This window comes from Ursus arctos, unplaced genomic scaffold, assembly GCF_023065955.2.
Source record: "Ursus arctos isolate Adak ecotype North America unplaced genomic scaffold, UrsArc2.0 scaffold_1, whole genome shotgun sequence".
Taxonomy (NCBI): Eukaryota; Metazoa; Chordata; class Mammalia; order Carnivora; family Ursidae; genus Ursus; species Ursus arctos.
In genome coordinates this window covers 77,768,062-77,791,929 of record NW_026622763.1, presented here as the reverse complement: position 1 = coordinate 77,791,929, position 23,868 = coordinate 77,768,062, and the positions used below count along the sequence as shown (strand labels likewise).

General features: G+C 36.1%; 2 protein-coding genes across 12 annotated transcripts in view; one reads left to right on the top strand and one right to left on the bottom strand.

Annotated features, from left to right (window-relative positions):
* Positions 1–5,016, bottom strand: part of CARF (calcium responsive transcription factor) — a 100,681-nt gene extending 95,665 nt beyond the window's left edge. For 6 of the 8 annotated variants that reach the window (XR_008956286.1, XR_008956283.1, XR_008956289.1 and 3 more), the window contains exons 1-2: positions 4,921–5,016; positions 848–1,017 (exon numbers count right to left, since the gene is read on the bottom strand). The gene's annotated coding sequence lies outside the window, so the exon portion shown is untranslated. Of the gene's footprint in view, positions 1–847; positions 1,018–4,061; positions 4,319–4,425; positions 4,728–4,920 lie in introns of those variants that run through there. The other 2 variants (XR_008956282.1, XR_008956287.1) reach the window with 2 other exon arrangements.
* On the top strand, positions 4,707–23,610 carry WDR12 (WD repeat domain 12). 4 transcript variants are annotated; one of them, XM_026492151.4, is made up of 14 exons: positions 4,707–4,876; positions 5,785–5,850; positions 8,781–8,875; positions 12,361–12,455; positions 13,276–13,382; positions 14,502–14,617; positions 15,020–15,174; positions 16,680–16,725; positions 18,414–18,499; positions 19,390–19,530; positions 19,632–19,737; positions 19,901–20,033; positions 21,376–21,448; positions 22,247–23,610. In XM_026492151.4, the coding sequence occupies exons 2-14, from the start codon at positions 5,810–5,812 to the stop codon at positions 22,322–22,324; spliced, it is 1,272 nt and encodes a 423-aa protein (XP_026347936.1). In that variant the 5' UTR covers positions 4,707–4,876; positions 5,785–5,809; the 3' UTR covers positions 22,325–23,610. The 4 variants fall into 4 exon arrangements, with proteins under 4 accessions (XP_026347936.1, XP_026347935.1, XP_048070173.1 ...); XM_026492150.4 differs by lacking the exon at positions 4,707–4,876 and adding an exon at positions 5,001–5,172; XM_048214216.2 differs by lacking the exon at positions 4,707–4,876 and adding an exon at positions 5,015–5,162.
* Positions 23,611–23,868: the final 258 nt, after the last annotated feature.

Below are 23,868 nucleotides of genomic sequence, written 5' to 3'. Positions count from 1 at the left end.
ATATAGCTTTCTTCATTTAAGAAGAGTTCAGAATAGCTACCCTGGAAAGTTTAATTTGGAGGTGAGAAAGCAAGTACACTTGAAGCTCAGAAGATCTGAAAGGGCTTCAGTGAGGTCTGAGCTATGCTGCAATGAAGAGGATAGGATGGATGCCCCCGAGGAATTGCACCAGCAAAGGTGGTGAGGATGTTGTTAATAGAACACCACCAACATAAACCACCTACTTTAGGACTTTGTTCAGACTGGGATTTTGCCACTCAAAGATAATTTATTTTTCTGCTGTCTTTTGGGAACTCAAAACTCAAAGTTTTCTTTTCAGTATGTGCATCTATACTACAGGTTAAAGAAGTTTTTTATGGTTACACTGGGAAAATACTACTTAAAGTAGTTTTTACATGGAAAAATGGGTTTCCATATCTATTGGCTAGCCCATCGTTGAACTGAAAGTTGAAAGTACATTCCTATGTTACAGACACCCTTTTCAAAGGAAAAAATCTTTTTGAATGAAGCAAAAAGTATTACTCCTTCCTTCCTTAATTCCCCCATCAATATACATTATGCTTTTCAATCTGACAAATGCAGGGTGACTTAAAACACCCAATTTTCCCATCTAATGTCAGTACATGCTAGAAATTATTATTCCTAACTTTCAACCATGTCAAAGTTAAATTTTTAAGAATGAAGATATTAAGTACCTAGGTATAAAATGCTTTCTTCCAACTGGAAACACAAACAGAACGAAGTACTTATATACAAAGTGTAATCTGATTTTTCACTAATATATAATAGATAATAGTTAACTTTTATAGAGCTGTTACTTTCAATTAGTTAGAATTAAAAGTATTACCTTCAGGTAGTAGCTCACGTTTAAATTCAGGCCTCAAGCATTCTACTATTCCCAGAAATGCCCTCTCTTGTCCACTTAAGTTCTTCCTTTGGAGGGGGGGCACTAAATCATGATAGTTGTGGCTTCATTTGTGTGAGAGCTGTAATTATGTCTTCACAGCAGCATTTTTTCTGTAATGAGAAGGTATTCAATGTATATTTTCTTTTCTTACACATAAAGAAAACTACTTACGCAGGTTTTATTACAAAATAGCCATTATCATCCCGGTACAGTAGAACCATCAACTGACTCAGTTGAAGAAAGCTAAAGATTAGGACAGACTTTACAGATAACTGCATGTGTCCAGGAGTAGGTGACTTAACCTCTCTGTATCAGTTTCCTTATCTAAAATTTGGTGTTTGGACTATGGTTTTGTTTCAACTCACATTCTGTAACTACTACTGACACATAGATCTCCCCGGTAAATTGCATTTACCTGATGAAATATTTACTAACAGAGTATTTTTTGGAACCATAGTAGCTTAAGAATAAAGATCGCCCTCCCTAAATTACACCATGTAAAAAATCCTGGAATTGGTGTGACAAGGTTAGTTCTTAAGCAAATAGTATTGGGATCACAGAAAGAAAACAGAAAGAAAGAAGAAAGTATTACATGTGTAGACAGTTAATGATTGGAGTTCAGAACACACACTAAAGCATTACATTTTACTGTCAAATTGCTTTCTAGAATATTTCACATCACATTAAATAGGTGGATTTTACCTTATATCAAAACCAAAGATTAGGAAGAAACTGTTAAATTGGAAGTTTCATGTTTTATAGGGGAAAATGGCTTTTTATTGTTTATACATACTGAATGCATGGCAGAAAGGAAGACTATTCAGGCTGTAGTCACGCATCTCTGTGGACCATACTCGGGCTACTGCTGTTTTGCTTTTGCTCAACATCAAATTTTATTTGTTCAAAACTTTAGAGGTAATTCTCTCTTAATATCTGGTTATTTTGTTGAGTTTCTTCTACAAACTTTTGTGTGGTAAAATGTATCTGTTAAAACCAATTACCTGAGAATAAATCCCCAAACAGGATACCTGAAAGATGAAGTCACTTTCAGTTTAGTCTTAGAGATTCTCCTAATTCTAGGTCCCTTGTAAGTGTTCTATGATTTAAAGGATCTTGAAATTTCTTCAATATCAGTGCCAGATCTTATAACTTGTTAACATTAAAAAAAATGTTGCTCAAAAGTACTTTAGAAAATAAAATATCTTTCATCTTTTCAGGTAGGTAAATGACACAAGGTTCCTTTTATGATATATACAAAATTACTATGAATCAGTGGTGTCAAAAATTAAATCAAGACTCCTAGTTCACAAATATTTGCTAGAACTATTTCTTTTTAAAGATGGGTTTGGAAAGTTATAATGTGTTGTCAACATTAAAATTTTTTATGTATGCAAATATATATAAACAATAACTTATATTAACTTTTCACTGAAAAAAATTTAAGGCTAGTATTCACAATGTCTCCTTAATCTAAGGTTTGCCCTCTCTATAAACTTCCCTATAATCTTGGGTCTATCCATTTCTTACCCTGTAAATAGATACTCTTTTTACCTCTTTGCTCTCTGAGAGCTATACAGATTATTTCGCTTAATCCTCACATTCACTGAGTTGGAGCTTTAGAGATAAGAAAACCAAAGCTGTCAGGTAACTTGCCTAAAATCACAGATAGCATTAGAGTTCAGATTCAAAACTAATTTGGAAATAAAATTCCAAAACAAATAGAACCCTGAAGCCCATGCAGTCTTCAGATCATACCATACCATGCCATTACATGCAGAAAAAAAGAAACCTATAATAGAGACACATATCTTCCAAGCTGTGATTTTCCAGATAACAATGTGTCTTCATGAAGACCACATAAATGAATCATGTAGGAAATCATTAAGAACAAAAAGCTTGAAGTTAATGTTCTAAGAAAAACACTCAAAAGTACTACCCTAAGTACTGCATGGAGGGAACACCAAGTAAGACACAAGTCACTACTGAAAAAAACACCAAAGCCATCATAGTGGGTGTTCAGTTGCTCTGGAACACTTATAATTTCCTTAACTAAAGGAAGGTCTCAAATGAAAAATGTACTTTAGTGAATTCAACATTTCTGCTTTCCAAATTGAAGTTTTATCTCATTAAGTATATATTTAGAATCTGTATCTTACTGGTCATACTTCTCAATTCAAACTAAGATCAACTTAGAGTGACTATCAGGTATTGTACTTATTTTGGTAAACGTCAAATTAATGATCGCTAGAATTTATTAAACTAACCATAGGTTTTTTTGTTATTTTTAAGATTTTATTTTTAAGTAATCTCAACCCCCCAAGGTTGGGCTCGAATTTACAACCCAGAGATCAAGAGCTGCATGCTCCACTAAGCCAGGCAGGCACCCCTCTAACTATAAATTTTTAAAAGATATTTTAACCAATAATATCTTATCAATAGTAAAAATATTATCTGAAAAAGAACCTAATTATTTGAAGATTATTTCCGGCTCTACGAATGCTAATTCAGGCAATTTTACTACTGTAATTCTAAATTCACGTATGATTAAAGGAGAATGTTTAAAACTGTTAATTTTCTTTCCACGTCTACCAAATTCAGAAAATATGGATTAAATAGCAAGACTTCAGTTAAGAAAGTGTTTCAAGCTTCAGGTGGTCTAACTTATTTAAGGCATGCAATTCTCACCATCACAATGAATCACATGGTTAAATGACCACAGGTTGTATTCGCAAGCCCAGTCCTTCCTTTCCTAGGACTTCAGCACAGAGTTTTTCTTTTTATTCCTGTAACCGTGAGGCTATTCTCTCTTATTTGTTCACGCTGGCAAAGCTTCTAGCCAAACTGACATCTAAATGACAATGCTGGTGATAAATTTAACATTTACTATGTGGCATTTAATTCTCACAGTGACTCAAGTGTGGCACAGAGCGGTTAATAAATAGCTGAGACATTCAGGTTCGAGAGTCCGCATTCTAGAAAGGTGAATGGATTGAAAATAGTCCTACTTTCATTATCATTGCTTTCCAATAAAAATTATTTTTCCACTTAAAATTGTTTAAATACTTTCTCATTGGCTATGGTTGATTTAAATACCAGGTGCCTACTTAATTGCAGCGCATCTTTAAACAACGTAAAGGAAAGCTTTAGTTTTCACCTGCACGCATACCGCTCTGCCCACAAATTCTGCAATCCAGTTTTGCCTGATTCTAAACTGCTGTCTCTTGAAGCCCCCCTCTTGCAGTTTTTTTTGGCGAACGACTTAAAAAGTGACTTTGAGATCTAGATAGTATCTCTCCATCCATCCTCCCACAGCGAAACAACTAAATTCAATTAGAGGAACTCTCCGGACCATTTAGAGTAAGGAATAGGCCTAAAGGTATCTTCAAGACCAAAAAAAAAAAAAAAAAAAAAGTCAAAAATTGTAGGAGAATGTAATGCCGGGGAGGACGCCTTTCCCCTTCTAACCAAACGATATAAAAGGGCTCGTAAGGAGAAAAACAAAACAAAAAACACAAAACCTAAAAAGCGGGGCTCTCGGCTGCGCGAAGGACCACACACTAGGCGCTACCGCCCAAGGGGTCCGGGTCCTTCTCCGCGGCGGTGGCGTGTCCTGGAGCTCAGCAATCCTCCTCCAGACACTTATCTCCACCTTCTCCAGTTTGCCTTCCTGAGGCCCCCCAGCGCGGCCCCGGGAGGGGGGTAGTGGGCCTCATCGTGTGGGGCCCCGAAAAGGCCCCGAGGCGGGGCGCGGAAGGCACCACCAGTCTCTACTGCGGCTGGGGGCGGGAGCCAGCGGTTGCTCAGGGAGCAGGCTGGTCAGGAGGTGACGGGAGGAGGAGGCAGGAAGCAAGAAATGGGGGTTGGGAGGTAGCGTCCCGTTCGTGGGCGCGGACCACTCGGCCAAACCCCCAACTCCCCCAGTTCCGCCGCTTCCGAGAGCCCTACAGGGCGAGGAGGGAAGTCCACAAGGTGCGGGAGCAGAGGGGAGAAAATTCAAAACGAGTCTACTCAACCTCGTCTTGGCTCCGAGGCCCTGCCATGGAGACCAGCACAATGCGCAGGCGCATCCTTCTGAGACCGCGCAGCGCAGTACAGCGAGACTAGACCACTATCGGCCACCGTCATCCGTTTCCTTTCTGATTCTTTCTTTCTTTTTTTTTTTTCTTCCCGTATCCCTGACTCTCACCTGGATCTAAAGCCTGAAGCTAGAGGCGGAAGCCCTCCGAAAGTCTCGGAGTAGTCTACTACTCCGAAAGTAGAGAGAGGTTATGATTGGGAGTATGCGTAAGAAAATAAAGCCGGGAAGTCTTTAGTAAATTAAAGCTGAAGGCAGAGGAAATATAATAGATATCTGGCTGGAGTTGGGAAATTTTAAGGCAAATAATATATCCTGAGGGCAGCATGGCAAAAAAAGACTACAATTCCCAGTGATTACAGCGTCTGAGAAGCGCTGCTTTCTGGGAGTGGTAGTGTCTAGGAACTGTGAAGTACCGGTTCTGAAGACAACCTCTTAAAATTAAAAAGAGATAGAAGCAGTTTGAATTGGGCCTTTCCGTATCTTCATAATCGATCACAGGCCTAAATATATTAAAAGAAGTTAAAAAAAAATTAGGGACACTCCGCCTTTAAAACTATGCTTCATTCATCGATGATTCCTAAATCTAGTAATAGGTAGTTGATGTTTGTGGGCTGGGTCTCTGTGTAAGAGCAACCTCGTGGTTGTCTCGTTGCTGTGGAGGCCCGAGGAAGGAAACCTGCAGCCCGGAAGACTGCGTCTTCTCGCGTATCTGTGCAAGCTAATTTTGAGCTGCCTCTTTTTGTAGTCTTAAGAGACCAGAGCGCCTGTTGTCTGACTCTTACCCCTTACGTTTCTGTAGATAAGTCTTGTGTGTACTCCTCACTATGGCTCAGCTCCAGACACGCTTCTTCACTGACAATAAGAAGTAAGTAAGCGTCCTTTTCTTTCCTTTCCCCTCCTCTCGCCTCTCTAGGATCCTTCCCAAGAATTCCTTCCGTATGACTTTGTGGCGCCTCGGTTATCTTTGCTCTCAATTTCTCCCCGCGTTTTTTCACCCCCTGTTCTGGCTTGAGCGAGTTTTCCGCTCAATTGGAAGCTATATCTTGCCGGGATTTCTCCGGCGTCCACCTCGACCTCTGAGATCACAGATGCTTTTTTGGCCGAGCTTCTCAGACTGTGTATAATTTGAATTGCGAGTGTAGAGGGATCTGAAGGGCTTCAGGTTTGCTTCCCGAGTGAAGCACATACGTAATTTTGAAAATGAACGATGGACCTAGTCGTTTACAGGCTGCCTGCTAGTGGTGTTTCACATTTTCTGAAAAAACATGTTTATATCCTTTTCAAGTAGGTGATGGACGATGGCTTTTCTAAACCAGGCTAGAAAGTGGAGCTCCGAACAGGGGGTTGGTAGAACTGGTTTTTGATAAAGAGTGTAAAGTCAATTCAGTTACAGTTCTCTGTATTTATATATGTGCTTACACATGTATGTGTTATATATGTGCGTGTGTGTATGTATATATGAGCATTTTTACTAATGGTCCCTAGGTCAGTAGCATTCATTTGAAACCTAATTGTATTCAGTCTTGTGGTGTATATTACACTATTAAGTTTTCTTAGTGTCTTTTCAGCTATAGTGTAAGTCTTTTGATGGTAAGAGACAGTGTGTTATAGTTCTTGTATTGACTGAGTCAGTAAATGTTTGTCAAATTCTTGCCGTACTGATGATATATAATGAATATTTGTTGTATTAACAAGCTAATGTCAGTGGTAAACTAGAAAACTCCCACCTCAGTTAAGATTATGTCTTTGATTTCTTTGTAGCTTTATGAGTTGACCAGGTAAATCATATTCACTCCTCTTGTATTGTTGCTTACAGGATACATAAATTGTATTATCAATGCACATGAGTATTTATACTTGGTCTAGATACTTTTCAAGGAATGTGGTACAATAGCATGACGACTGTATTTTTTTTAATTGAAATTTTTATTGAGATAATCGATTCACATGAAGTTTTAAGAAATAATAGACCACTATGTTTTAACCCCTGAGATAATTGGATAAACATTATATATAGGTTTCTGTGTGTGTTTGTGTGTTTAAATTCTTCAAAAAGGTAACAAAACCTAAAAATTAAGTTCTTGCTTCTTATACATAATATGTTCTGGTGAGTAGAATGGGGGGGACTAGTTTTTTTCACATATATGTATATAATTTACATTTACATGTGTTTGAATTATGCTACTTTCTCCCCCTTATTCTACTGACCAAATAGTAAGCAAAAGGAAAAACCAAAAACTTTTTGGAGTGTTTTTTTTTTTTTTAATTAATTTATTTATTTTGGAGAGAGAGAGCACCTATGTGCAAGTGGGGGGAGAGGCAGAGGGAGAGAGATAGAGAATTCCGAGGAGACTCCCCACTGAGCGTTGAGCCCAAAGCAGCGTTCTGTCTCACCACCCATGAGATCATGGCTTGAGCCAAAACCAAGAGTCAAACGCTCAACCAAATGAGCCACCCAAGCACCCCTGGAAAAACCTAAAACTTTAATTCTAGGCTTTGTTACCTTTTGGAGAACCTAAATTATTGCTTACTTTTTTTTTAAGGTGTGATACATATAAATATAACTGTTACCTTACTACTCAAAAGTGTGGTTTGAAGATCAGCAGCATCAGTATCACTTGCGAGCTTATCAGGAAGAGCAGAATCTCAGACTGTACCTCGGACCTACTCATCGGGAATCTACATTTTAACAAGATCTGAAGCCCCCTCCCTACGTCACTGTGGCAAAAAGAGATTTATTGTATCATGTCTTGATGAGCCCCTGGATTCTACCTTAACATCTTTTGACACTTCCATTCCCCACATCTACGGCTTTAAATCAGGCTTTATGCTTATTTAAAATAAAAATACATTACATTTGTATGAAATGTCCAGAACAGACAAATCCACTGAGACAGAAAGTAGGTTAGTGGTTGTCAAGGCCTGGGGTTGGAAGGATTAGGGGGTAATAGCTAAAGGGTGGTGAAAAATGTTCTAAAACTATAGTGACGGTATTTTGCAAATATTGGACACTTTATTTTTTTTTTATTTTTTTATTGTAAGATTTTATTTATTTATTTGACAGAGAGAGAGCACAAGCAAGGGGAGCAGCAGAGGGACAGGGAGAAGCAGGCTTTCCGTTGAGCAGGGGGCCCAATGTGGGGCTCGATTCTAGGACCCTGGGATCATGACCTGAGCCAAAGGCAGATGCTTAACCGACTGAGCCACTCAGGCGCCCCAGTATTGGATACTTTAAAGTGTGAATTCTGTTGTATGTGAATTATATCTCAAGAAAGTTGTTACTACAAAAAAAAAAAGTATAACCACTCTGTGCACATCTCCTTAACCTTACCTTTGGTCATTGTCTAGAGCAAAATCACACTTTGTGGAATAGGCTGAGTGGGCAGTTCTTAGCAATTGGTTTCTGCTCTTCCTGCTTTTCTGCACCCTTTCTTTCTGACGACCCCTGTTACCTGACAAAGTCACTTTCCAGATGTAACTTAAGAGTGATCTTTCTTGTGCTTTCTTTTATACCCCCTTTTTCTATCCTTTGGTTGAAATGATCTGTAGCTTCTTTGTTCTCCCATTCTGTATATCACTTATGACATTATTCTTATATACTTTTATTGTATTTTGATTACTAGACTCTGACCCTTTCTAAGAACAGAGATCATGTCCTAATTCATTTTTGTTAATCCCATGTAGCAAAATGTCTGGCATGTATTAGATCTCCAGTAAATACTTGTTGAATGAATAAATGCACATTTGTTAAAATATCTGTAGACTTGACTTAGACGTATCATTTCCTTTTTACAGATATGCGGTAGATGATGTTCCCTTCTCAATTCCTGCAGCCTCTGAAATTGCTGACCTTAGTAACATCATTAATAAATTGCTGGAGGCCAAAAATGGTGAGTAATAAAGGCTTTGAGAAGTTAGGAGAGGGTGCAGTGCCACTAACTACACTAAAAAAATCACATTTTTATTTTATTTCCCCCTTTTTTGGCCTTATTTTATGATACTGTATGCATTTTGTAATGGTAAAATTTATAAACTGTAACACGGGTTTTCCTGCTGCATGATACTTTTTTAAGTGCTTTGAAATAGAAGTTTTCAGAAAAAATTATTTCAGTTTAATCTGCTTTTAAGGCAATATGGAGATAAGGTGGTTGAGATTTAGGAATAATATTTTAGTGTCATAGTTATGACATTGTGATTGTGCTAGGGAGGGCTGGTATGGATAGGCATAGAACAAGCATCTAGGTGCTTGGGTCTTACTTGCTACGCTTCTAACAAAATGAGAATGTCACTATTTGAGTATTTTGTGTAATAATAGATGCCAGTATTAATACTGGTATTTTTTTAAGTATTTAAAATTCATTGAAAAATAAATGGATAAAGGTTTATAAAGGGTAGCAAGTAAAACATTTAAAAGATATAAATATTAAACATATGCTGTTGTATGAAAATACATTATTAGCCCATAAAATTAATATGAAGAAAGTATGCAAAAATATTGATGAAACAATATTGGCCATGAGTTGATAATTGTTGAAATTGGGTGAGAGGTATATGAAGGTTTATTATATTATTCTCCACTTTTGCTTATGCTTGACATTTTCTGTAATAAAACATTTTTTAAAAATTAATGAAACTGTTCATAAAATAGAAGATTTAAACAGAAAAATTGAGAATAACATAAAGCGTGATCTTTTAAAAACAAAACTTGTTTAAAAACAAAACAAAACTGGGTGGCTCAGTTGGTTAAATGTCTGCCTTTGGCTCAGGTCAGGATCCCAGAATCCTGGAATCTAGTCCCACCTCCTGCGCCCTGCTCAGCAGGGAGCCTGTGTCTCCCACTCCCCTGCTTGTGCATGCTCTCTCTCTCCCTCTCTCTCTCTCTCAAGCTCTCGTCAAATACATAAATAAAATCTTTAAAAAATAAAATAAAATAGACTTTAAAAAAATAGGGTGCCTGGGTGGCACAGTCGTTAAGTGTCTGCCTTCGACTCAGGGCGTGATCCCGGCGTTATGAGATCGAGCCCCACATCAGGCTCCTCCGCTATGAGCCTGCTTCTTCCTCTCCCACTCCCCCTGCTTCTGTTCCCTCTTTCGCTGGCTGTCTCTCTCTCTTCAAATAAATTTTAAAAAAAATTAAAAAATAAAAATAAAAATATGCTTGCTTCCAAATGGTGATGTCATTGACAAGTTTTTGTTTTATTTTTTTTTTTAAGATTTTATTTATTTATTAGAGAAAGGGAGGGAGAAAACAAGTGGGGTGAGAGGCAGAGGGAGAAGCAGACTCCCTGCTGAGGGGGGAACCTAATGCAGGGCTCGATCCTGGGACGACCTGAACCAAAGACAGGTGCTTAACCTACTGAGCCACCCAGGTGCCCTAGAGCAAGCATATTTTTAAACAGATGTTTCTGATGCTTCAGAGTTCTTTTGATTCTACCCTAGTTGGAGAAATGGAGAGGTGAGAGTTAATGAACTAGTGCCTGATATTTTCCCCTTCTCCATCTTCACATAATCCCAATTTTTTTGTTAAGTTTGAGATGATGCTTTGTTTTTTCTTTTTTTTTTCTTTTTTTTTAGTAATCTCTACACCCAATGTGGGACTTGAATTCATGACCCTGAGAACAAGAATCTCATGGTCTTCCAACTGAACCAGCCAGGCACCCCTGAGATGTTTTTGAACAAGGTTTTTTTTTTTTTTTTTGTGGGGCATGTGGCAGGGTCAGCAATTTTTTCATTACTAGCAAGCTATTGTTCTTCATTCAGAGATATTCACATAGCATTTCCCATGTCTTTACTTCATCTTTTGACGTATATTTTGATACATAGTTACTTGTAAAAAAAGTCTCTGAACTAGAAATAAGAATTACTCTCATAATAGAGGTGCCTGGGTGGCTCAGTCGGTTAAGCCTCCGATTCCTGATTTCAGCTAGGGTCATGATCTCAAGGTTGTGAGATTGAGCCCCACATTGGGCTCCTTGCTGTGTGTGGAACCTGCTTGGGATTCTCTATCTCCCTCTCCCCGCCTACTCACACTCTTTCTCTCTTAAAAAAAAAAGAAGAAAAGAAAAGAATTATTCTTGAAATAGATGCTTTGCATTGCCAGTATATGGATATTTGTTGTTGCCCAGTTACATATTTTTCTAAATTTGTGGAATAAATATTGGTTCCTTTTTTTATAAATTAAATAATAAAGTCATTGCTCTTGAGTTGAAGATGCAAATGATTCAGATTTCAGATTTTTAAAAAGTAACAATCCGAATAATCCAATGGGAGAGTTCTTTCAGGAGTATCCTAGCTAATAAATGCTGAAAGAATAAGAATTTTTAGCATTTTTGTAACTCCAAGGGAAATAATGGGTTTAAGTAGTGATTATCAGTAGCTGATAAAACTATTAATTAATTAAAAGGCTGACAGAATATTATGATGGATGGGATAAGACTGACATCTTCAGAGCCCAGATATAGATTTTCACATCACAGAAGGAGATATAGCAAGATAATGCACTTTCTGATGTGATGCAATAGGAAACACATAATACTGTGTGTAAATATTCTTACCAAAAAAAAACCCAAACAAACCTGAAATCTAATCAGTGTTTATGTATGCTTAGTGTACAGAACACGTAGGTGGTAGAGGAAACATGTTAAAGGACACCGTGGAGATGTAATCAAATCCAGAATGTAAGAAATATTTAGAAGACAGATGACCCAGTTTCTTTTGCAAATAAATGGCAAGGGAGAGAAAGGAGGAGGGGGAACTGTTAAAGATTAAATAAGACGCATTAGTAAAATGTAATATGTGGACTTTGGATCTAATTCTAAAAAACTCACCGTAAAAAGACATTTATAAAACAAGAAAACATGAATATTGGCTATTTGATATTAAAAGGAATAATGATTAAATTTTTTAACATCGCCACTATTTTTTTTAAGTCCTCATATTTAGAAATAAGACTAAAGCATTTACAGATAAAGTGATAGCATTTCTCGGGTTTGATTTAAAATAAACCAGCAGAGGAGTGGAGTGAGGTGTACAGATGATTGCCCATGAGTTGGTAGTTGTTATAATATGGGATGGGGATTCATAATGTTTCTTCTACTTTTATATATATTTGGAATTATCCATAGAATAAAAAGTTTGTTTAAATAGAGATAATTATACCGACAACACAGTAAAAAATTATACCAACAGAAGAAGTTCTTAAAAATCACATAGTGTACTGGAATATGTTGCCTGATTATGCCATGGAGAAATTCTGGAGAAACTCAGAGGCCACACTGGGATAATAGGTACCTGTTTGTTTTGGGGTTTCTCATACACCTCTGCCGATCTTACTTCAGGTTCTAAGAGTGATCATTTTATTATGCATTTTCTTTAGAGTTCCACAAACATGTGGAGTTCGATTTCCTTATCAAGGGCCAGTTTCTGCGAATGCCCTTGCTCAAACACATGGAACTGGAGAACATCTCATCAGTAAGTTCAAATGTTTACCTGCTCTATTTTATGTTGGGTGTTTTCAGATAATGTGGAAAACTTTTAGAATCACCTGTATCCTTGGCCACCAAGATTTTTTTTTTTTTATTATTGTTTTTTTTCTAGAAATTTGAACTTCAGTTTTTGTGTATTCAATTTTGAAATCCCCTCTTCTGAAGGTGTGTTAAGAAATGCAGATGACCGAATATGGGAAGGAACTTTTTGTATTTGTGGAAGAATTGTCAAGAAAGGGAATAGCAAATATATGTTTACTACTAATAAAGGTGTACAAATTGTGCAAATATAAAAACTTCTGGGTTATTATTGTGGTTTATAGTGGTTCCCCCTTCCTCTAATTTTTAAAGTTCCCTTAATTGCTTTTATAATTTAAAATATAATTTATAATTGCTTTTATACTTTTAGGCAGGTTTAAAACTGTGATAAAATGTACTACAATTTATCATAATTCAGTGGTATTAAGTACATTTACAATGTTATGCATGCATCACTACTGTTCATATCCAGAACTTTTTCTTCATCCTCATTAAACATATGCTTTTATGATTTTATTTTTTAAAGTTTCTTATATTCTTCTCTACCCCCCCTCTCACTTTTGGCATAAATTTTCCAAGGTCATTAATGTTTCTTAATACTACTTTTAGGTCAGATAAAGTTTTTCACCTTTTGCATGGCTCCAAATTTTCTGAGTTATGGAGGGGACTGATATGAAGGAGACCTATTACCTGGGAGTCCTTTATTTTCAGTGTTCTGTTTTAAAACTGTACCGCCTGATTGATTTCTGGTTTTTCTCTGTGACTAGGAAGAGGTTGTGGAATTGGAATATGTGGAGAAGTACACTGCCCCTCAGCCAGAGCAATGCATGTTCCATGATGACTGGATCAGTTCAGTCCGAGGGGCAGAGGAATGGTATTGCCGTATGAATGTTCTTCTATACATTTTATTATGCCACCTCCATCAGTCTTTTTAAGTGTACTATGTGAATATTTTTCTCTAATTGACTCTGTGTTCTTTGTAAAAGTGATTTCATGGTATATGTATCGGTGACCATGCCAAAGATCTTCCATTCAACTTATTTAAGAAGAAACGTGTCTATTAATAAGTTTCTGTTCTGTCTCAAGGTGTTGTAGTGACATTTGTCTATTGGATAAGTCAAGTGTCTTAGAGCATTTGTTTTATTTGAGTGTGTTGCTTATAAGACCAAAGACATAATCTGTTTCACAGAGGGAAAAAAAACCTTTTATAGCCACAGATCTCCTAGCCTACTACCACGAAGATGCGCATCATGCTATTTTAGGACTAAAAAGGGCAGACTAGATTTGAGCAGGTATGGATGGCCCAGAGCAAACCCTCATTGGCCTTACCTGTAGAACAGCACCTTGAGAGTGGATCATAGTACAAGCTTACTTCTTTCAAAGAATATCTTCCTGGGGTTGTTACCCAAGTGATGTTTTTACTGGTTTTACTTTTACTTTAGATTATTTTACTGTTTTTCTATTAAAAGATTTTCACTGTTTCAGTACAAAGGACTGTTAGGCTTTACAAGCAAGTTCCCTAAGAGTTGTAGTGTTTACAGCAGTAGTGAAAATGAAATCTAGGGTTTTTCAGTTACATTTTTATTTTTAGGAGGTCAGGAAAAGTCAAATGTAACCTCTTCTGATCTATTCTAGTGTGTTTTGAAAACTTAGTCTTCAGGGGCGCCTGGGTGGCGTAGTCATTAAGCGTCTGCCTTTGGCTCAGGGCGTGATCCCAGTGTTCTGGGATCAAGCCCCACATCAGGCTCCTCCGCTAAGAGCCTGCTTCTTCCTCTCCCACTCCCCCTGCTTGTGTTCCCTCTCTCGCTGGCTGTCTCTCTCTGTCAAATAAAAAAAAAAAAAAAAAGAAAGAAAACTTGGTCTTCATGTTAAAAACATTTTTTTTAAGTATAATCCTTAAGGTTTACTTTGTCATTGCTTTAGAAATATAATTGATTTCAGGTTTTGAAAAAGCTGCTTTTTGTATTTCATAGGATTTTTTTTCTCTTCATAGGATCTTGACTGGTTCTTACGATAAGACTTCTCGAATATGGTCCTTGGAAGGAAAGTCAATAATGACAATTGTGGGACATACAGACGTTGTAAAAGATGTGGCCTGGGTGAAAAAAGGTTAGGACTCTTTGCCTAAACTGAAAGGAATCCTGTATCGGGTATTGGAAATAAGCCACTTTCAGTGCTGGGGCAGAATGGGGCTGGTGTAGGAAATGCCTCATGCCTCAGTTTTTGTGAGGTCTTTCAAAAATATAGTGTTCAAGAAGAAAAAAAATCCGTAAGTGGTAGAGTTAAATCCTTACTAATTTACAACAGATAAAGTGTACTTTCAAGTTAATCCTGTGTTAAACTCCTATTTTATAGTATTTTTGGAGAATCACCCTTTTATACCATAAGTTACTTCTTTTTCAAAGCTGGCTAATGTCTTTCTCAACAACAAAAAATTCAATTCTTCAGTTTCAGAACACAGTGTATTTTAAGTATTTATCTAGTTTGTTCTTATTCTTCTCATTTCTTCAGATAGTTTGTCTTGCCTACTACTGAGTGCCTCTATGGATCAGACGATTCTCTTATGGGAGTGGAATGTTGAGAGAAACAAAGTGAAAGCCCTGCACTGCTGCAGAGGACATGCTGGAAGTGTGGATTCTATAGCTGTTGATAGCACAGGAACTAAAGTAAGTAGCTAGTGTGTTGTACTAGTTGTACTAGTACTGTTGAATTAGAGTATGAGCTTCTTGTGCAAAAATTTTTTTCTTGTGATTGTCCTACTTTCATAACAGTTGGTAATTAAAGAATATGATTTTGAACCCAAAGTAAATAGTCTTAAAATAAGAGATATAAAGGTTTACTTCCTCAGTCTGGGTTTCTCTGATTTAGACTTTATATAAACTGCAGAAAATTTGTGAAATCAGGTAAACAAGCAGTGTAACATTCTTTAATCATAGTGATTGACGTTTTCAGTCTTTGAGCTACTCAGAGTAGTGCTGTGATCAATTGAAAATGTGTAGTTGCTCATGTAAGCCTTAGTGTACACTAAGGTTAGTGTTAACAGAGGTTGTTTTACTAGTATTGCTGATTTACTCTATCATGACAATATGGTCAAAGTTAGTTAAAAGGAAACAAACCTGAGTGCAGCACTGTATTGACTTATGAGGGGTTACAAATTCTCTTGCCATTTGAAAGTTCCCTAAAGCACATTGAAAATTCTGGATTTAAGGGTGTTTCTTTAGCATTTCTTTGCCAGTTAGCATAACAGAGGACATTTCATGCATTCAGACATAAAGATTTATGATTATTCATATTGAGCCATAAATAAGGTTTACCTGTTGTCAAGTCAAAACTTAAATGAATTAATCATACCCTATCTTTTGGCCATAAGAGACAGAAACTCATCTTGAACTTTTTTCAGCTTAAAAGACTGTGAGATCCAGGAAGGAGTGAACAGTCATATCACCAGCTTTGTGTTTCAAGAACTGAAGGAGTTGAGCTTGAATGTGGCCAACACACCTCCCCTCACTCATCTCCCTAAGCTGATTTTATTCTCTTTCACCTCAAACTGTTTTTTTCCACATGGCAGTAAAACCTGATGTTCAGTATTCATAAGTTTTACATCTTATACCATCAGTCCCTGAAAAAGATTAACTTCAACTCTCTGGAACACAAGTTTTAAAAAAAAAGGTCCTGAAGGCAGAAGGGACCTGTGTGCACAGGTGTAGACCAGTTGCCCACCTCAATCTAAGCAACCATAGCCAGGGCACAGGGCTGTATAAGAATAGCAGCTCCTGGGGTGCCTGGGTGGCTCAGTTGTTAGGCGTCTGCCTTCGGCTCAGGGCATGATCCCGGGGTCCTGGGATCGAGCCCCACATCAGGCTCCCTGCTCTGCTGGGAGCCTGCTTCTTCCTCTCCCACTCCCCGTGCTTGTGTTCCCTCTCTCACTGGCTGTCTCTTTGTCTGTCAAATAAATGAATAAAATCTTAAAAAAAAAAAAAAGAATAGCAGCTCCTTCAGTTGCCATGAGATTGAGGCTACAACTTCTAAGAGACTAGGAAGCCATGCAGATGATACCATAGTAGTAAAGGATTTCAGAACAAAGTAAAGGTTTTAAGTTATAGAAAAAACAAAGCAAATAATATGGTAGATTATATTACATATTCTCTTTCTCTTACGTATCTCTTTTTAGTTTTGCAGTGGCTCCTGGGATAAGATGCTAAAGATCTGGTCTACAGGTAAATTAAATATTTGTTGTACTTTGACTTATTAATGGTGTTTCAAGAATTTCAGTGAAAGAAGAGTATTTAACACATTTTTCCATAAAAAATGGACCAGAGCTTTTGAAGATACAAATAAAGGAGCATATAGAGAAAAATTAAAATACTTTTTTGTGTTTAAAAATGTGTTTCTATCTATCACCCTCTTATTTATTGAACCATGTCACTGAATTGCTGCAAGTAACCAACAACATGATTGATGCAATAAGACATAACTGCCTTAGTTCTCAGAGTTCTCTTATTCTGGAACCTGGAAATAAAAATACCTTCTGAGTCATTTTGATACACTCCGCTGTTAGAGAATTACTTTAAAAAATTTTTACTGCAGTTTTTCCAAACTTAATTTTTTTACTTTGAAAACATAGAAGGAACAATTAGTGGAGAAAGAGTTGGAGGAGGGAGGACTCTGAGAGGATGGTGCCTTGATAATAATGAGGAGAAAAGAGGGGGAAGACCCACATATATTTAAATTAAAAAGAACTGGTAGTCTAGAATTACTTAAACAGGTAAACAGAGCAGAATCCCTCTTACTTCTAAAGGAATTGCTGTATTACAGTATAATACCCTAAATATAGTTCACAAAGTAGAGTTGGGGGATCAAGAATAGCTTGAGCAGTGTCAGGTGGCGGGAAATATAGAAGTCATTTCAGTAGATTTCCCGATAATGCTTAAAGCAAACAGTTTTGTTTTTTAAGGTTTATTTTAGAGAGAGAATGTGTGGTGTTGTGGGGCGGGACAGAGGGAGAGAGAGAAAGAATCTCAAGTAGACTTCCTGCCAAGTCTGGAGCCTGAGCTCTGGGCTTGACTTCATGACCCTGAGATCATGACCTGAGCAGAAATCAAGAGTCAGACACTTAACTGACTGAGCCACCCAAGCATCCCTTAAAGCAAACAGTTTGGAGGCAGAAAGTGGTTTATTTGGATAATTTTCCTTTTGTGGAATATTTTATTGTCTGAAATACTTTTAATCCATTGAGAAAAGTGAAATAGTCAAGACAAATAAACATGACTGGATCGTATCTCCTTTTAATGTATTTGTTTAACTTTTTCATTCCTTCATAATACAAATTCAATGTGGGCAAACCCTCCTACAACTAATAATAGTTTTTCATAGATATGGTAAAGTGATGAATATTCATAATGATGATCTTAAAGACATAGCAAAATACCAAACTGGTTAGAGTTTAGGATTTTATTGTACTCTGTTTTTTGCTTTCTGCTTTTGGAAGATTGATAACCCAGGTATATATAATTTTATATAAATTTTTAAAATAAATTTTAAATTTTTAAAAATTTTTAAAATTTTTTAAATTTAAAAATTTTTTTAAATAAATTTTATATAAATATATAAATTTCTGTGAACCAGAATAAGGAAGACTATCCATTCCCTAACCAGTTGAGATAACATGGAGAAAACATATACCCAGAAAAATAAGAATTGTTTTAAGACTGTTTGCAATCAGGAAGCACCTCGCTGGCTCAGTTGCTAGAGCATCCAACTCTTGATCTTGGGGTCATGAGTTCAAGCCCCATGTTGGGTGTAGGGATTACAATCAATCAATCAATCAATAACTAACTAAATAACTGTTTGCAATAATATATACCATAAATTTTTAACATATCAAATCTAATTCTCTGTGATTCAGTTCCTACAGATGAAGAAGATGAAATGGAGGAGTCCACAAATCGACCAAGAAAGAAACAGAAAACAGAGCAGTTGGGACTAACAAGGGTAAATATTTTTGTACTACAGAGAGCTAAGAATGATTTTTACATTTTTAAGGGGTTTAAAAAACAAAGAAGAGTGTACAACAGAGACCAGAGAGGCTAAAATACTTACTTTCTGGACCTTTATGAGAAACTTTGCTGATCTCTGATCTGATATAAGCCCCTCACACTACAGATGAGGTGATAATATTTAAGAAGGTTAAATATAACAAAATTATATAAGTAGATTAACTGTCTCCCATTTCAGAACTCTTTTTCTCTCTCTTTCATGTGTTCTTTATATTTAAGATAGACATTACACCTAGTTTGGGAATTTTAATTTGAGAAAAACATTAGAGATTTTGGAGTACTAATAAATGAACCATGGGCATTATTTAAAGACTGGATAATAGAACTTAAAAAATGTAGAGGAAAGGGTGAGAATAACCTATTGAGATTCATTTACTTGGAAGAGTTAGGAAGAAAATGGCAGCACCTTGACTCTAACCTAGATCTCTCTGACCCCAGAGCTTTTTCAGCTAACTTCTATATATAACACGTAAATGATATAGTTAGGATTAATATTAATACTTTTTGAAATAAAAAGTAGAACAGATGGGAAAAGCAGCAGGATATAGAGGAAAGACTACAAACTTTGGAGTAATATTTAGGTTCAAACTTAAATCTGCTATGTATAAGCTGTATGACCTTGAGCAAGTTCTCTTTCTCAGCTTCAGTGTCTTCATCTAAAAAATACAAACACATATCTATTTTGGAGGATTGTTGTAAAGAAGAAATAAGGCAGGATATGAAAGCTAAAGCATCTGGCATATGGGCTTCAGAAATAAATAACTACTATTATTAAGTTATTCTAAACTGAAAATGCTTTTCCTTTTGGGTGTCTTTCATTTCTAGACTCCCATAGTGACCCTCTCTGGCCACAAGGAAGCAGTTTCTTCAGTTCTGTGGTCAGATGCTGAAGAAATCTGCAGTGCATCTTGGGACCACACAATTAGGGTGTGGGATGCAGAGTCCGGCAGTCTTAAGTCAACTTTGGTAAGACATAAATTCAGTGATTCTCTGTTTAACTTTGAGCTTCTAAAGATGGTTATTTCTAGCCCACCATGGTTAAATGTTCTTTCCTCTTTGTTTTTCAGACCGGAAATAAAGTGTTTAATTGTATCTCCTATTCTCCACTTTGTAAACGTTTAGCATCTGGAAGCACAGATAGGCATATCAGACTGTGGGATCCCCGCACTAAAGGTGAGTTGTGTAAATCACTGGAGGAGAAATATTTGTAAGTAACATCAGTTTCTCCTCTCACTAGAGATATGTATAAAAAGATAATTTTTTACAAACATTGTTTTGGGTCCTGCCCCCTTCTCTTCTAAAATTCAATAATTATTATCTTCTTTATTTTGTTCAGATGGTTCTTTGGTGTCGCTGTCCCTAACCTCACATACAGGCTGGGTCACATCATTAAAGTGGTCTCCTACCCATGAGCAGCAGCTGATTTCAGGTTCTTTAGATAACATCGTCAAACTGTGGGATACAAGAAGGTAAATCCTATATAGAAGGCCAATGGTCTCTAAATAAATGGTACTATAATCAAATAATAAATTGTATGTTAATAAAAAAATAAAAATACATATTTTTAAAGATAACTAGATATTAAAGTTTTCTTTTTTGATACTAGTATAAAGAGTACCCCCAATGAAATGCATACACAATTTACTTACATATGTTTACAAGTAGAATGGAGAGGCATTAATCAAATACCTGTTTGTTGTTTACCTAAATCTGTATTGTGACGTCTTTACACTACCTTATGATGCATGATTTGTTAATATCTAGAAGGTCGTTTACATTTTAGTTGGATACTAATGTAGCAATTATATAGTTTCTGATAGTAGCAGTTAAGTGCTGCAAAGAAAGTAAAGCCAGGGTATAGGGATACTTCTTTAGGAATGCGCTCTTCTTGAAAGTGATTTCCCAGTGAGTTAGCCACGCACAAATCATGGTTAGAGGGAACAGCAGATAAGGTGGGGAAAATCTTGGCATGTTGACAAAATAGCAAGAGGGTCAGTGTTGATGGAATGGAGTAAGCAAGGAAAAGAGTGGCAGGAGATAAAGCAGGTAGTAGTTATACTGAGCAGGATCCGATGGGCCATGGTAAGAAATTTGGGTTCCATTCTAAGTATAATGGGGAATGCTTTGTGGGGGATCTAAAGAGGGTAGGAAGAATGGAAGCAGAGAGGTTCTAGGTTGGATTCTAGGTATATTTTGAAGACAGCTCTTTGGCGGGATTGGCTCATGGACAGAATATGGAGATAGGAATCAAGGGATAATGCCCATTATTTTCTGCTTGAGCAATTGGGCCATTACTGGTGCAATTTAATGTGATGGAAAAGAGTAGAGAAACAAGTTTACGAGGGAAAATCAAGAGTTTTGTTTTGGCTGTTTTAAATTTGAAGTGCCCATGAGACATCCAGATGATGGGCTATTGGATATGCATATCAAAATCAAGAAAGAAGTTTGGACTTAAGATAAAAACTTGAGAGTTATCAGCATATACATGGATGGACAAAGGATATATAAAGCCATGATCTGAGGTTAAAAGAAAATTAGTCAAGGAAGTGTGAAAATGGGCCTAATTATGAATAAATAATTATAAATAAATAGCATTTTTGATGAATATTTGTTGTAGTAAATCTCTATTCTGCTAATGATAGGGGAAAATCAGGAGAGATGGTCAAGTAAATACTCAGGATCTTAAGATTAACTGGTTATTGGGGCAAGGACGGTAAAGTCTGTAAAGTTTTCAGAAAAATATGTGATTATTCATATATGTTTTTTAATATTGTGAAATGGATATAACATGGTAATACTTTGATCTTTTAGTTGTAAGGCTCCTCTCTATGATCTGGCTGCTCATGAAGACAAAGTTCTGAGTGTAGACTGGACAGACACAGGGGTAAGAATTTATTACTTATTTGGTAAAGAAGAAAAATTGAGAATAAATCTGGTGTTTGTATTTAGGGAGTTAATAGTTTCAGTGTGGCTGATAATTATAATTCTGTATTCTAAGTTTTCCTTAATATTATTCATAAAAATCTCACGTCACATTCAGAGAAGAAACAAATTTGTTCTTTATAATTAGGGGTAGTAAAATTTGAAAATTTTGAAGCAGTTTTTTTCTTGAGTATTTTAATGAAATGTTTTAAGTCCATAAATTTGCTCCTTTAGACCAAATAGTTCTAAGTATTTCCCACTTAAAAAAATCTTGCAGAATAAGTCTAGATTATAAAATGTGCTTAAAGAATTACAATTTACTTATTTTTATGTATAAATATTAGCTCTTATTGCTGAAGAATACTTTCCAAATAGGGCTACTTGAGTAATTTGTAATATCCATTTACCTGCAAACATTTAAGATACTCTCCTATAAACTTAATTTTCCTCAATAGGTCAAACTATATCACCCCTCAAACTTTTAATTTTATTACATTTCTTAACAAATGCTTCATAGAAAGTACAATAGCATATCATGTCTCAACCAAATTTAAATGATCACTTTTAAAGTTTTAATATAGTATATTATAATAAGGTAGTGAAAATTGATGTAATTGGTCCATTTAAGTATTAGCTCGAAATGCGAGTTAACTGCTCACCCATAATTCCTTCTGTAATCAGAATCATCGGTACTTAACTATGTTTAACTATCATATGAAATAATTATGTTTACTTATTTTTTTTCTTTCCCTTTACACAGTTACTTCTGAGTGGAGGAGCAGACAATAAATTGTATTCCTACAGATATTCACCTACTACTTCTCATGTGGGGGCATGAAAGTGAATGATAAATTTGACTACAGAGATTGTTTCTGTAAATGAAATTGATATAGAATCTTCAGATTACATCAGTGACGGTTCAGAAAGCAGCCTCTTTAAGTTTATATAATGTTTTCACCCTTGATAATAGCTATCACTATTTCTTTATTTTATATTTATTATACAATAGTTTGTGTTGTTAAAATATAAAATGTGACCTGCCTTCTCTGCCATATGCAAACTCTTGAAACTAAACTGAGTTTTTAAATTTCCTTTTATAGGTATTGGTTTGAATTAAGATTTGCGTTTGAAATGCTGTAAAAGCATATATTGTCCAGATTTTTATTTCTGATGGGGAAACTTGTTTCCAACGTTAGCTGTTTAAAAAGGTATCTTAAGGAAACTAATAAATTCTAGTAGAGAAAAAAGTAGAAATACAATTTGCTTTAGGTAAAATAACTGTCTAACTAGATGTCTAACTATAATAAGACTTCTGTGGGTATTCAGAACATTAAAACATGTAGATGCTGCCAATGAAGAGTTTGTTGAAATATTTTAAGTGAAGTACTTTGTGTTAAAGATATGTTAGAATCCTTTAGAAATTGCATACAGATTTCACGGTAACCAGGAATTTTTTTCCCGACCTATCCATATATAGAATAGAATCTTTAAATAAAACCTTTCAGTCAGTATTAGATAATAAACATCCTATAAATTTTATATCATTAACATTTATCTAATGCATATGTTATATACCAAATATTTAAAGTAAATGTCTTCTTAAAGTGTGATTTCCATCTTTAATGGATTGGTATTCCTCAGGCAGAGCACTTCAGTCTCTAATATATGGAAAATAAGGTTGGTCTCATCACTAGACTGTAATGCAGTCTGTCTCACAAAATGTTCCTATCACAGAGGTCTAGGAAGTAATACATATACTTGGCTGCAATTGAGAGCCAAATTAACAGTGGATTAAGCCAGTTAGGAGTTTAGTTGGCAGTCCAGGGCTAGGAGAGTGGTTTCATTCCACACTTAAGGACCCAGGCTCCGTCTATCCCTAGGATATGGTCCTCCTCTTCACACAAGAGCTAGAGCTACAGTTATATTATTTCTTAAAAGAAAATGTATTTTAATGCCCAAAAAACGGGGATGGCTGGGTAGCTCAGTCAATTAAGTGTCAGGTCATGATCTAGGGGTCCTGGGATCAAGCCTCGCATCAGGCTCTCCTCTCCCTCTCTCTCAGTGCTTTCTCTCCCTCTCTTGCTCTCTTTCAAATAAATAAATAAAATCTTCAAAAAAAAAAAATGAATATCAAGTTAGCCAGAAAATATGCCAGTCTGTTTTTCTCATTTAGTGCAGACTGGTATAAATTTCATCATATCTGTAGTGTCTGAAAGTCTAACTTTTATAGAATAAAGAAGAATGTATATTCTTGTTTTGAATGTTTTCTGAATGAGCCTTTGTCAGAGTTATCTAAATGTTTTTCTTAACTCACCCAGTCTGGGCTTTTCAGTTGTAGTACGCATACACTAGGTAGTTGAAGCAAAGGTAAAGAGGCTTATT

Excerpts from the sequence above, each read along its gene's own strand:
- WDR12 (XM_026492151.4), top strand. The coding sequence starts at position 5,810 with ATGGCTCAGCTCCAGACACGCTTCTTCACTGACAATAAGAA. Across the intron at positions 5,851-8,780 it reads TTCTTCACTGACAATAAGAA|ATATGCGGTAGATGATGTTC; the intron begins GTAAGTAAGCGT and ends TCCTTTTTACAG. Across the intron at positions 12,456-13,275 it reads AACTGGAGAACATCTCATCA|GAAGAGGTTGTGGAATTGGA; the intron begins GTAAGTTCAAAT and ends CTCTGTGACTAG.